This window comes from Opisthorchis viverrini, assembly GCF_000715545.1.
Source record: "Opisthorchis viverrini unplaced genomic scaffold opera_v5_36, whole genome shotgun sequence".
NCBI classification, from domain to species: domain Eukaryota; kingdom Metazoa; phylum Platyhelminthes; class Trematoda; order Opisthorchiida; family Opisthorchiidae; genus Opisthorchis; species Opisthorchis viverrini.
In genome coordinates this window covers 439,928-453,149 of record NW_008751692.1, presented here as the reverse complement: position 1 = coordinate 453,149, position 13,222 = coordinate 439,928, and the positions used below count along the sequence as shown (strand labels likewise).

General features: G+C 42.2%; 1 protein-coding gene across 1 annotated transcript; it reads right to left on the bottom strand.

The window, feature by feature from the left end:
- Positions 1 to 5,392: 5,392 nt before the first annotated feature.
- T265_02775 (hypothetical protein) lies at positions 5,393 to 12,367 on the bottom strand (the record flags this gene model as incomplete). Its single annotated transcript, XM_009167100.1, has 2 exons — positions 5,393 to 5,650; positions 9,929 to 12,367. The coding sequence occupies 2 exons, from the start codon at positions 12,365 to 12,367 to the stop codon at positions 5,393 to 5,395; spliced, it is 2,697 nt and encodes an 898-aa protein (XP_009165364.1).
- Between the last annotated feature and the right edge of the window lie 855 nt (positions 12,368 to 13,222).

Genomic DNA, 13,222 nt, shown 5'->3' with positions numbered 1-13,222 from the left:
GAAACCTAACCCCGTTCATATTGAATGCGTTGAGCGCGTAGAAATTTCTGGGGTACGATACATTTCTACTGAACGTCATCTGAACATTCATCAGAATTCGTGCATTGCAGTATTCCGTCCATTTTTAACCACACAACTAATGGCCAAAATGATTATATTTTGTTTATTGTGTTAAAAGTGGCCGGACATCTTACCAACATTTTTGTCCTGTATTTCATAATGAAATGTATCCCTTTTATACGCAAACGGAGGTTGGTAATTTTTTGCAAACTGTACTGTAAAGTTAAGATCTTGCAAGGCGTATCTATAGTTGGGGCTAAAACGATGTTTCGTGGCGTGCAACCGGGGTTTTCAGCTACATTTTTTTACCACGTGGATGGTGGCAACATCAGGCAAGGTTTTTGCATTCAGCGCCTGAGATAACTCGTTGCCAAAAGATCCTCCCGTGCTGACCGCGCGTAGTGTAAAAAAAAACGCGTTCATCAGTCAAATAAGTTCCACCGAGCATTGTTGCATCATCTGGTCACGCAACGCACATCAGCTACAATTCTTCTTTTCCGCTTACTTGACACTTCTGTCGCAAGTAACTTGAGCAGCCTGCTGCCAACGTTACTATGTCTGCTTTGGTAGCTTTTAGGCGAAGACTGAATACAGGTACACTCTAGAAGATCATAAGAAAATAACAGTTCTATGAAGATAATATTTTCGCGCTATATGATACGGAGAAGTTTAACAGAACAGTTTTGTCATAAAATCCGGGCCGGTCTAATCAAGTTGCTCTGTAGTGGCACTAGTCCATAGAAGCATCGGTCTTCCGTTCAAAGCTCGGAAATAAGAGTATGACGTCCATCATGAGCCATAGTCCCATGAAATGGCGTGAACCAATCAAAAGTCTCTCGCCTTATTTGCTACCCGGTACAAGCATATTTTCCTGAGCTTGCTGATGACCGTCTCTCCCTGTTTACGTCACCTGATCCATAATACAGTAAATTTCGGACATATTGATACAGGCACCATCAGGACGCCACCATAGTTTGGATTGCACTCTGACTCAATTTTCGACATTGTAGGCTGGGCATATAGGCCAATCAGATGGTCGTTGGCTTGTTCGCTGAGCTGGGCAATTTGGTTGCAAACGTTTCATCACCAATCGAGGTGACATCATCAGTGCGTAGTTGTGCGTAGCAGTGGGTTAGTGGTTGTGCGTTCAGTAGTGTTACGTGTGTGTTGATATACGTGCAGGTCAATTCCTACACAAACTACGGAACTTCACCATAGAAGACGATGAAGTCATGCTTTCGTTTGATGTCACATCACTGTTCACTTCAATCGACCACAACCTCGCACGGGAAACCGTAGCGGAATTGCTTCGGAATAATCCAAACACGACGGAAGCCATGAAACCTGAAAGTATATGCAAACTGTTGGACTTTTGCATGGATACATACTTTACCTTCGATGAACAAGCATATCAACAGCTGAAAAGAACTCCAATGGGATCCCCAATATCAGGATTCATTGCTGAGGCGGTAATGCAAAGACTAGAGCGTGCAGTACTGCCGATCATCAATCCAAAGCTGTGGATCCGCTACGTGGACGACACCTTCGTCATCATGAAACGGGACTCAGTACACGACGCACATGAACTGCTCAACACAACGTTTGAAGATATCAAGTTTACAATCGAACTGGAAAGAAACAATCGGCTACCATTCTTGGACGTCTTAGTGAACAGAAAGGTGGACGGGACTCTGGAAACCTGCGTACACCGCAAAGAGACTCATACGGACCAAATACTGAACTACAACAGCAATAATCCAGTAAACCACAAAAAGAGCTGCGTCCAAACCTTGTTCAAGAGGGCGGAGACACACTGCAGCACCACAGAACTACGGAAGAAGGAGGAAAACCTTCTATACAGAATGTTCCAGAAGAATGGATATCCAAGGCGTTTTATCAAGAGAAGCTTGAAGAAGAAGAAGACATCTCAACAACAGCCACAGCAAGAACAAGCCACCAGACGGGTAGTCCTACCTTACATCAAGAATATATCAGAACTCGCAACCAGATTATTGGCGCAAAAAGGAATCTTCGTGGCCCACAAACCGAGTGCTACTCTAAGGAAATTAATCTCTAGACCGAAGGACAACCGGGACAAAACCAAGAGGAACAATGTGATATACCAAATCGACTGCAACGACTGCAACAAATTCTACGTTGGACAAACTGGGAGAAAATTATGTACACGAATAAAGGAACACAACGCGGCTGTCAGGAGACATGACCCCCTGTCCTTGATATCCATACACGAGGACCAGGAAGGCCACAAATTCAACATGGAAAACGCGAAAATTTTGGCATACGGAGACACGCGACACGGAAGAGAATTTCTGGAAGCATGGTACTCTACGACAGGTTCAATAAACCGGTGCATTGAACTGGATCCAATTTACGCACCTCTACGCGCGAGAGATCAACGTCGCAACCGAAACACTCAAGGAGGACCGAATAATGGATTCACAAACGAAGAAACAAGGAACTCCTCGGAGTCAAATCAATGAGGTCACAACCGGAGCTAGGAAGGACAAAGGTCACTCCAACATCGACTAGACTACGACGGCGAGGGATGTCAAGTTCAAAAGTCACGTGGGCATCGGCGAATGAGGACACGGGATAGAAAGAACAACCAATGGAACCGCCCGACGGAATAACTAATCGCGGTCAAAGGTCATCCTCGGCTATCAGCACGTATATCAACACACACGTAACACTACTGAACGCACAACCACTAACCCACCGCTACGCACAACTACGCACTGATGATGTCACCTCGATTGGTGATGAAACGTTTGCAACCAAATTGCCCAGCTCAGCGAACAAGCCAACGACCATCTACGCCACCTGAGCTACCGACATTCTTCTCTATAGAAGGCCAATCAGATATCAGATAGACAATGTAGTATGAGTGCTACCTCACATTTGCGCGCGCGATGTGCGCGTGTGTCATTTGTCCACGAGACTTCTCCATTTCTCTTTGGCTTGTTCACAACTTAGCGTACTTAGAGTACATATAGATGCGTGGGACCGGAGATTGAGAATCAGCAAAGCATCCACTCGTTACTCAGTGATTTTAGGTTTTCTCACAGACTATGTTTGTACTTTTGGTGTGTGCAAGCAAGAGTGGCTGTGCGGCTCGATCCAGCGGGTTACAAGATGCGGTGAAACGTGACACGTCAAGGCTACTGTCACACCCCGTGGATTAAATAGTTCACGTTTTCTGAAACTGTCCGGATGCGAGAGACCTTGAAAAGCGGTAAAGCGTTATTTGTCAATTGATCTATCACCACAGCTGACTGTCGTGCACAGAACAGTGTAACCTGTATCATAAATACTGAGTGGTGCATATAACGTGCTTGGAATATCATGAGGACAATAATATTAGAGTACATATCTACTGAAGTTTTATGGATCAAACTAGCGGTTAACGGAATAGTTTCCTAAGATAGGTGGTACAAAACCTTTTCAAACGTACAGCCAAATCGTCAAATTATAAGCTTTGGGCGGTTTTGGACAGCTAGAGGTTATCTGCGTTTTTGATCACACAAACTAGGAGGCTTTTTTCCACTGAGCCAACAAACACAACATTCCATTATCTGTTTTGTCTTCGAGTTTTATCTCACCCGTTCGGATTCTTCACAAAGATCTTCTGAAATCTTCAGCTCACTAAACAAATAACCTTTCGTTAATGTAATAGTGGAAATACCTGGCTGCAGACCGCCTTAAGTACTCAGTCTTGAGGATCAGGAAGTAAAATTTTCCTCACAAAATCTAGTTAGTGTTAGCACCTCATCAACCCCATGTATCAAATACAGCCGTGATGACCGCGGTAACCAAAGTTTACATTTTCATCCTTGCGCCTAGGTGTGCTTTATGTTACATACAAGGCAGTCTGCGTGTCCTCCAAAAATAATTATCTAACAATCGAATAATAACTATTTCAAATGACTTAGGTTAGGTCTTTGGGTCATCTTAGCGTCTAGTGTGTATTGAAACCGGTTCCTTGTCTAAAACGTCATTGTACTGAGAGCCCAAAAGAATTCGGTTTCTTCTTGCCTTCATTCCAACAGTTAAAGACTTCAAAATTTACCTGAAATGGACAGGGCACTATACTTTTTTCAAAATGAAACAAATGACGGGGCCAATCGAGCATCATGTCAACGTTCGAGTGATGAATTCTGTCAGGCACTGTCTAGACGGCCCTTCTTGTCTAAACTGTCAGAGGATTGTTACTTTGGACATATGGAAGTAAAGGCTGTCTGGAGCTAGTAATGTCGCATTATGCAAGCGACAGAGCAATCCTTGCCTAGCAAGAAAAACGGGCTTGAGAGTATGGTTGAGGCGACTGAAGTATGTGAGCGCAGTCTGGTAAGCTTCATCTCACCCATGGTTTTAATAATAGTAACTGTAACAGCACATGGGAACATCGCGAATCCTCGTTTGATTAATCATGTGCGAAGCCCAGATTTCCAACCAGGATTGCAGCTAGAACTGTAAGAAACGTTCAAACATTTGTTGTAAAGACTTAATAAATAGACAACGAAATAGGTTCTATTTCGACGGAACAATCTCCTCGGGAAGGAAATTCACCATAAAAAATACTTTTGGGAGACATCTTGTCAGATAGATATTCGCTGCCAATGGTATCACTCCAAGGGGAAAAATGTTCAAGAAGATTCTGAATATCTTTCAAAACGGCGAGCCTCCGATTTGAAGAGGATTCATTTCTACGGGATGCGACAGATATTTGAGGTTCTTTGTCCCTGCCGATAATAATTACCATATATTGTTCCTGTAAAATGCACACACATACGCAGCTCAAGTATGCAAATCTGACTGCTTTAATCCTATACAAGGATAGCCCATCTAAGTTGACTTGCTGTCATGCCAAGTGTCCCCGAAATGCTGTTAACTTGTGGCTCATTTCGAGCCGTTGATTTTGACCCGAGGTTCCGTTGCGGATGTGATTGAAGAATATGACACCAATACTCACTTGAAAGACCCTGTCCTCTTCAATACAAACCAGAACATTACAATCCCTATTGAACCTCTTTACAGAGTGTACAGCTGTTGTGCTTGAGTATTAATTATCTAAAGTACGACAGTGGTTCAATTACAAAGATCTGTAACGAGAGTACAAGTGCTTTGATAAGTACTCAAGTTAGCACAGTAGGCTTAGAGATTCTCAAGAATTCGGTGACGAATTAGGGTTGGCGGTGGATAAGTTTCTTAGGAGTTCGGTTCAGAGTCATTTTAAGAAAATTATTTGCACTTATTAGAGACAAAATTTAGGCGAAGACTATCCACCACCAACCTATTAGCATTTCACATTCTATCATAAGCATGGCCTCTGGTCATCCGTAACGTCACCCAACAACGCTGGACCGTAGTCATGGAAACCATCGGCGCCACAGATGATCACTTCAAACTGATTCAATTTAGTGGTGCCCATGCGCAAATCCAGGATGACAGCTGGGTCGGAATTAAACGTTACATTTGTAGGGTCGAGGAAAAACGCACTGCTACTCTTTGCTTCCCCTCCGTATACATGGAGATTGTGGTGCCATTGTATTGCGACTAACTTGCAAACCTGCTGAAATATTTGAATACAAAAGATAAATTGCCTACGCTTTCATAAATACCGATACTTCGGCTTTTGGCTCCTTACTTTGGCTCAAAAACAATTCACTCATATAATACCACTGGAATTTGGTCATTTTCCGAAACATAAGTCGCTGGATTGCTGAAAGGTTTACGACTCAATAAATACATGTTACAGCGCTATCCCGCATGACATATTTCTGCAGTATGCTTTCTACCACGAACTAGGCAGTATATAAAGACTATTCGAATAAGTTGAAAATCTAACATTTATCGTGTCCTATAACAACTGAAGCGCTTATATTACGAGAATAACCCTAGCAGTATCTATATATGGGTAAGTCAGGAAAAGCACTTTATTGAGAACTTTTGGTCCTTCCATATGTCCGCAAATATTGTCGCTAAAATGCGGCGTTTCCTAGTGAATCGAAATAATTGAAATAGCGACCTAATCTGTGATAGTCAACAGAAGGCTAGTAGTATTAAACGTGTGAGAAGTTAACACCAAGAGCTATCGCAGACAAGACATCCTTGCAGTGGTCATTATTTTCAATGTCACTGGAGTTCCATCCATATTAGTCATCAACCATTCCTTAGATGCGCTTTACGGAATTATTTGTAAAGTTAGATTTGTGAGCCGCCTGCGGAAAATGTTGCTACCTACTATCCACAGAAAAGCTAATAAAATCCAGGCGGAAGTATCTTCTGGTGCTACTGATATTTGTTCTGACTTGTAGTATTTGATCAAAGGTTTCCATGCGGTCTTCATAAAACACGAACAGTGCGTGTTATCTAGACAACTGGCCCAATATGCGGGTTTTTCTCCACTAGCTACTAAATGCTGAGTACGAGACGAATAACAAGCGACCCAATTGATGGCCAACGTAGCGGAAATTCTTTGTGACGGTTCAAGCGAAACCACGGAGCGAATTCACGCATTAAAAATGCATGAGGTGTTCCGGTGTCTGTTATGTGACACAAAACTGAGACAGAATGAATAAATTACTCAACAAAGGCAAAGTTGTTAATGATTCCCTTGATAAAGTTTATTTTTTATCAGAATGGCTGGAGGTGTGGCGATCGCTGTACTTATCCTAGGGGTCAAGGACAAGGAATGAAGTCCAGAATTATTTACTTGGATAAAAATCAAGCGTAAACACTTTGGCAAAGACAATTATTCCAATTCTAAACTTCTTCTTGTATGAAAAATAGGTTTTTTGTCTAAGTGTAAGGATGTATTGAAGTTTCAAAGAACGGCGGACTACTTCTTACTTGCAGTTGAGATTTCATTTTGTCAGTGAAGCCAATGTATGCTGAAAAGCCGGAAGCACCATACAGCTACCACGTCCTTACTGGAAATCATCAGCAATCGAAGTACACGCATAACGTTAAGTATGCATTAATAGATAATAATGCACCTATTCCTCGTTTTATTGGGAGGCATTTTGAAAAGTGTTTGATACACTTTGGCATCGTTTAGTCACCTATGCTAGACATTTGCTGTATCCAATTATAGGAATCGTCCTTATTCGACCTTTTGAACATGCCTGGCCTCCAATGGGTGCAGACTCCTTGGTACAAATGTAAAAATTAAATTTGCTTAGATATAGGTGTAACGGTGATACTACTGATGGGGGCATGCGAGTAGTATGTTTTCTCTTGAACCCCTTTTGCGTCTCTTGAAAAGTAAGGTCCATTACGGAATTTGTGGAGTCGCTTTGTTGCACTTGCTTGCAATTGAATAACAGTCAGTCAATATCCAGGAAAGTTCAGGAAGGCGTATTCAAGGAGAAGATGGATATACAGTTTTGTAAACAAGATGCTCCCCTGTCAAATAGTCTGTAACTGTTCAGTTGGCATTTTCTACCACATAATTCCGCAGCGAAGGCCTTCTTCCTTTAATGGGTAGCTGATACTACAAAGCCCAAGTAATACACCTATTTAATGAAAAATGAGCGAAGTTTCACAAAGGCTGGCTTTAGTCAGTTTAGGAGATTCACATTCCCACATGGGTTTGAGTAAATCTGGCATGACACATATCCATTTCAGACAGGTGTCATGTGCAACTAATCTGCGACCAGAGCTTGATGGGCGTAGCATTCCATTCCAGTTGGTTCATACTATACCTTGCAGACGACCAGAGTTCCCTTCCGTGATTTTTTGTAAAAATTACTTACAACATGACAGAATGGGCCGGTGTACGGTAGACATTTTGTGCCTAAGATGGAGTTTCCCATCTGGATAGCAAACGCTATGTCCCTAGTAAAGTTGTGATTGGACTAACAGATTGTAAATCACAGAGGCATCTAGGCAACCACACATTCATGTGCAGTCGAAAAAAATATTATTCGCGATTGTGATTGTTCACACACGGCACAATTAGGCTGTTACAGTAGCAGTGACAATTCAGACAGATGCCACCCTGAAAGAAAAAAAAACTTTCTTGTTTGACAACTTGAGCATATCGGATGCTGCATCATCACAAAGAAGCTGGCTACGGAGGTAATAATGCGTTCTGAATTTAGTTTTCGTCCGGTAGCTAACTTCAAATACGAGCTACTCATGTTTTCACAAGCCCTTTCCAGTGTTACAGAACTGATTTGTGTCAGTGTGTCTTGATTTAGGCAGAAGTCAAGCTGATAACTGTTTAGTATCCCTGGCCTGAGTACACTTACTTTGAATCTATCTGTCGGATCTTTCAATTAACCCAAAGCAATACTCTCCAGAAAATTGTACACCCCATTTCTTTTAGAATACAATCAGAAAACTGGGTAATGCTCGTGGGAGTCATTCTAAAAGCGATAAGATACACCAGATATTGCCATTCTGAAGAATAATCACACACTTCATCCGTTCGTATGCGATTATCATGTTTTTATCTATCAGATAGCTGAAGAATTTGTATACCTAGTCTTTTCGTTCAACATATTCTGATACCTATTTCCTGAAGGAGATCGTCTTGGTCAAAATAGGAAACAATAGATATTTTATCCCTACGGGCTTTTTAGGAATAATTAAAGTGCATTGTGCATGGTGGGTATCGCATCTTCCTGACATGATCCCTCTAAATATGGAATTGGTTGCGGAAATCTTTGAAAAAATTCCTCACGTCAACCGAAAAGTCGTTGCACTATGTTATGATTTCGGGCGCTTTTATGAAAGCACTTTTTGTTCAGATTTGAAAAATCACGGATATTGTTGCCCATAAAACTCTGCAATGATTGATACTTGCCTCTACGGAACCTACAGAACAGTATGTTTGAATACGGAAGGCCATATCCTATGGTCATGTTCAGTCGGGTAAATGGTGATTCGGAGCTAAAATGAGAAACGCAGATTCAACGAATCACAGTTACGTTCAGTTTATAAACTTGTCATCCTATCTAATCAATATGTGAGTACGTATGAAGAAAATTGTGAAACTGACATCTGGAAATCTCATCTGGTTAGAATAACCACAGAAGTCAATAATATACTTTATTGAATAAAGTGTAAAAGTAATTAAAATTTGTCATCTCCTGTTCAGCTTAGTTTGCAGCGTTACAGCAGTGTGCACGCCCCTAAAACTGTGCGCGGAATAATAAATATTCCTCTGGTCTGATGAGAACGCTGAACGAGATAACGCACATATTCTGAATGATCTGCTGGTAATAAAATCTACTTGGAGCCGGAATACACGTGGTGCGTGTAGGTGAGTAAGTGAGTGCATCTGCATTGCCCATAGAAAATAGTGATTGTGTTGGTGTGTGTGTGTGTGTGTGAGTCAGTTACGGCGAAAGTCGCCATGGAGTATTCTGGAAAATGTTTTCTTGAACTGAGCATTTGCCAATGCGTAGCAGAATGGATTAATCGGTGAATTCATGTAGCATAGCCAATAGGTGATACTGTACAAAACATCATTCACGCAGGTGGTATCGGCGGGAACGTCATCACAAATTCCCTTGATTATAATAACTACATGATACGGAGTCCAACATAGTACAAATGCTCCCAGAATAAATGTTATCGTTCGGAGTGCCTTGCGTGCTCTGTTTTCTCTCCGGCCTCTTTCCACTAGTGCTTTGTTGCCTTTTCGCGTCAGATTTATTTTTTTGACTATTTGCCAGAATTTCATTTTGTCAGGGTTAAGAGCAACAAATTTGTTTTTGAGATTCGGCCAGAAACTAAATGTTCTATTTTTCTCGGGACCCAGACCGGTTGTGCAGCAACAAATTCTGCGTTCGACCAGTTGTGGCCTCATATATTCCCCATAACTTGAACTTGATCTCACCGAGTCGGTTTCATTCTGGCCGGCACATATTATACACTGCGGATGATATTTTGAGTATTCCGTGGTGTTTGTCTGGTCACAATAGGTCGTCAATGCGTGCAATGAACACCCCATACTGTAGCTGTCCATTTCTGAATAAGGCTGAGGTTTCCAAACCACCGAGGCTTCATCTACCTCACCGAAGGATTGCATCATCTTTACATCAGAGAAGGAGGAATCCACTGTCCGTAATTCGCCATCCCAAACAAAGGAATCACCGTCTTTTGTATATTTTGTTCTGTGTGTTGGGGAACTAGCCTGGTTCATGTTTTGATGACGGCCAGTCTCACGTGTCACCTGCGTACTTGGCTGTTGTGAGGAACGGTTGCTTGAGGTTAAGCACCCCGAGTCTTGGGAGTCCGATAAAGGTATATTATTTGCCGCCATTCTCCGTCGAAACGTCTCTAGCACTCTGTTTTGATAAGCTGAGTCAGACTGTTGCTCTACTGGTGGAATTTTAGGTGGAGTCTTTGACTGTATTTTTAAATCTTTTGCTTTGCTGTTTGAATTTGGGGTTTCATGTATTTTCTTCGTTGCTAAATGATTTTTGAGTGAATTTGGATCTGCTTGCTTTATTGACGTTTCTGCATCCGTGAGTACTCCACTCTGTCGAATTTCTACCTGTTCGTCTTCCAAATCGGAACAAATACACAATGCTGGAGATGGAGGTAAATAGGTTACGGGCAAATTGTCCTGGAAGTCCAATCCGGATTCATCATCTGTGAGGATAGGGGAAGATATTAATAGCCCTTCCTGCTGCTGGACACATATTGGTGCAGGGCTCTGTTTACACTGCTCTGACTGATCGACGGATTGCGTAATCGAAAATCGTGGATGCAAAGGACATTCCATCTGCCTTTTTAACGGACTCATTTTGTACGTTTTTGGAGGCTTCGGATTTGAAGCACGTGATTCTGCTAGAGAGACTTGCATCGGAGGTTTCGTAGGTACGGGACACGCATGTGTGCAGTTATCAGGCTTTTTCAAAGGGGGTAGTGTGTTCTGTGTAGCATTCGAAGGTCTGTGCGGGGTCACGTTAGCGAATGGCGTAGGTCGAGGGGGTTGAGAATAACTTGAGTCAGTTGTTCGTAACTTCACCCCCTTCCGGTTGTTCGAAGCTGTATTTATTCGTTTTTGTTGCTCCTCTTCTGAGTCAAATCCAGAAGACTCATTGGTTCCGGTTCCGCCAGCACTATTATGAGTCAGTGGCTGTGAATTCATAGGCCTGAACTTGTTTCCTCCCTGGTTGGTAGTAACCACTTGGGACGCTTGGCTGTGGTTTATCGCTGTGGACTGTGTGATTAAACCACTGACGCGATTGCGTTTCTCATCACTTCGTTTTTGTAAGTTGTCCGCAACGCGGTAGATACCAACATATAGGCCAATCATGACGCACAATGTGACCCAAAAGTAGCAAACGGTGAACACTGTGTTGAATATGGGATCGTTCGCAAATTCCGCGGAACATTTGTCCTCGGCTCTAGGTTTGACAGGTGTGTTGAAGTAGGGCCACCCAATTATAATGGTGAAAAAAACCGACGACGGAATGAGCCAAGTTGCGGCAACCATTATACCAACTTTTCCATCAGTCCTCCAGTTGCGATATTTGTCAGGAATGCTGACGGAGAAAAATCGGTCCACAGTAATAAAAAGCACTGTATACTGTGAGGTCAGACACGCAGTATAATCCAGACTTAGCCACAAATCACACGAGAGACGTCCTAGGGGCCAGCGCCCAAGTATGAGATACAGTGTATAAAGATTCATTGAAAACAACCCGATAAGTACATCTGTAACTGCCAAAGACGCAATAAAATAGTTGGTTGCTGTTCGGAGTGCACGTTCGACAAAAAAGGATAGTAGTACCAGAATGTTACCTGAGATAGTGATGAAACTGGCGATCACTGTAAGCAAGGCCATTATAACCGACTCTGCTGTTGTGTAGGTAGCGATCTCACTGACATTGGCTTTAACATTACTAGTAAAGTTGAGGTGGTCCTTGGGTAACAATTGTACTGTCTCAGAACTAGCGCTCGTAGCATCGATCTGATTCACCTTTTGTTGAGAAATGTGAATAGTCCTTTCGGGCGTTACAGGGGCGTTCACTTTGCCAGTCGGTTTGCCCAGCAAATCACGTAACTGTTTGACCTGTGGCAAGGCTGATTCGTCTGGCGGTTGCGTTATGCCCGAGAGATTTCTCAGCTTTTCATTTATTCGTTCCCGTTGCCACTCAGACCAACGCATGTACGCTTCCGAAACATCCGGTTTCACACCCAGTTTATCAGTGCTCCGGAGACTATAAAAACGTGAGATGGCGATCTGAAAAGTATTTATCGGTGTGTTTGATGCACACAGCACTGAACAGCAGGACGCCATGATGGTGAATCCGAGACACAGCATCCTATAGTGGTTTTGATTTAGAATGAAGGAAGCCATGAAGGGTGATATCTTCGTTACTTCTTTCAGAAGGTTACCTGAAGGTAAAAGGGAAACAATTTCATCCTGGTGGTACACTAGTGGCGGATTACGTTTACAAAAGCCTCCAGTAAAATATTTACAAAAGAAAACCAAAATACTGTTTCCAGGAAAATAGCCATTTTTACAAGATCAACCACATCTGGTTGAAAATGAAACCTTTGGTGAGGAGTGATGTTAGGTGGCGTTTTCATGTATGTCATATGCTCTGATGAAGTCACTGAGTGCGAAGTTCAGGGTGAAAAGGATAAAGCTGATTGAAAATGAAACACCAAATATCATTGTTCGAATACATCTCATACTTGTTCGTACTATTTCAATTCGCTCCCGATTAGGATGTAAAAACCTAGATGAATCCATCCATTTCAGTCCTCACTTTCTGGAATGAAAAGCCCTATGAAAAGTTCTTTCCATTTCAAAATGTAATTTTGATCTACTCCGCTTGGCAACTGAACCACTGCAATGTTTGTCTTGTGAGTAAAGTTCATTTTCTACAACGCCTTTCCTTCATGTAATACAAACAAACAAATGTTCTGCTTTAAATCACAGACGATGAGAAAGACTGGCCTCATTCACCATGAATACCGGAAAACTTCAACGAACTATAACGAGGATGTGTACAACTTATTAAAATCTACCTGTAGCAGGTAGTCAAAATGAAAATGTTTGAAACATGCATTACTAGTTAGAATGAAGTTAATAAATTGTTTCATTTTCATACGACTGGAAAGCGGTGTTGATGTGCCAAATATTGGGAAGTTAGGTGCCTTTTGTAAGGTG